Source organism: Plasmodium cynomolgi, assembly GCF_000321355.1.
Source record: "Plasmodium cynomolgi strain B DNA, scaffold: 0656, whole genome shotgun sequence".
Taxonomy (NCBI): domain Eukaryota; phylum Apicomplexa; class Aconoidasida; order Haemosporida; family Plasmodiidae; genus Plasmodium; species Plasmodium cynomolgi.
In genome coordinates this window covers 1-1780 of record NW_004192992.1, presented here as the reverse complement: position 1 = coordinate 1780, position 1780 = coordinate 1, and the positions used below count along the sequence as shown (strand labels likewise).

General features: G+C 23.1%; 1 protein-coding gene across 1 annotated transcript; it reads right to left on the bottom strand.

Annotated features, from left to right (window-relative positions):
* Positions 1 to 222: 222 nt before the first annotated feature.
* PCYB_005070 (CYIR protein) lies at positions 223 to 1555 on the bottom strand (the record flags this gene model as incomplete). The annotated part of the gene is made up of 2 exons (XM_004227928.1): positions 223 to 1053; positions 1184 to 1555. The coding sequence occupies 2 exons, from the start codon at positions 1553 to 1555 to the stop codon at positions 223 to 225; spliced, it is 1203 nt and encodes a 400-aa protein (XP_004227976.1).
* Positions 1556 to 1780: the final 225 nt, after the last annotated feature.

Here is a 1780-nt window from a genome sequence, read left to right as displayed (position 1 = left end):
ATTAATTCTTTCCTAGGATAATTTGAGGTGTTATTCATTTCCTCATAGCTCATGGATGTTCTTCTGCGATAATTTGATCCAATGGGAGTAAACTGACAGGTACAAAAATGTAAAAATTATTTATAATTAATATGTTTCATAATTCTAAATGTTTTAGAAAAGTGAATTATATATTTATCATAATGAATGTGTACATATATATAAAAAGTATTCCTGATTACTTTATAAAAGATAAAAATATAAAAAGAATCCAAGTATTCCAAAAACAGATAAGACAAACAAATAAAAAGGGTCATCCGTTATGTTTATAATTTGCTTAAATGAATTCATTAGAATACTATACCTTACAACGTTGAGATCGATGGTTATAGAATCAAAAATATCTTTTACGCTTTCTTTATATTCAATATTTTCGCACTTCAATTTAGTCATGAGTTCAAGGGGATAATATTTTTTATCACAATTAAAATAGTATAGACATTTATTCTGCATGTGCTCACTGGGTCTAACATAACGCGCGCAGCATTTTTTAACATTTTCCATATATATATCACAAATATACTTAAGATATTCACAGTACTTTTTATGTTCAGCATCGTTATCCTTAACTGTACTTAATCTATCAAAATTTAAAAAATAATAGTGTAAATCTCTTTCTTTATCCCAATCTTTATCACTAACATCAACATAAAAAACACATTTTTCATCTACATCTAATTCTTCATTTACACGAAAAATTACTTGATTAATTTCATTAATTATTGATGAGTTATTGGTATAGTTTTTTTTAGTACTAAATATGTCAAATATTTGATCATATGTCCAGTATTTTAAATTTGAACATTTATCCTTATGATTATCTCTTACAATAGTTACAGTATTTAATTTTCTTAAATTCGTTGCAAGTTTGCCACAAAGTGCTTTTATTTTTTCATTATTGTTTTCTATAGAAATAAGGTTTTTACAATGTTCAGCACATATCGTTACATCAACAGCACTTTCACTTAATTTTTTATACATATCATCTTCAGTAGATCGTTTTAATATAATGTCCTAAATATAAAAAACGTAATGAATTATATAAAAATATATTCAATACACTGTTAATAATATTGTAATTTTATTTTATGTTTTATTATACATCAATCTAATAATACGATATTTATAAAAAACGTTAACATACATATTCATTTTTACGACGAGGTGTATTAATTAAAACATTATTATTTATATTTTTACATGGAGTATTTGTTGATATTTGAGGATTTTCTTTATATAAATCATTGAACGATTGCAATTCTGGTAATGATTTTAATTCTATTTTTTTATATAATCTTTTCCTATACATAGCAATACTATAAAAAAGTAAGAATTCATTCAGTTCATTACAAAATTCTTTATCGTATTCATTTTTGCACATATTTACACCTTCCTTGAATTTATTAAAACAAATTTTAGCATTACCCGAAAGTTCCATTTCTGCACTTAATAATTTTTTTGTGTTTTCTACCTTAAATTTATTGCAGTTATAATATAAATTGTATAATATATTCATTTTTTTATATTCTTCATCATTAATATGAGATATGTTAATATTCAATGATTCTAGATCGTTAATATTAGAAAACATCCCATTAAATTGTTCAATATTAGGAGAACTCTCATTAAAACTTTCTTGACTATTAGTAAAACTCTCTTTAAATTTTTCGTAAATATTAGAAACAGTCTTATTAAAATTATTGTAAAAATTCTTTCTATTTTTTTCAGATATATTACATAC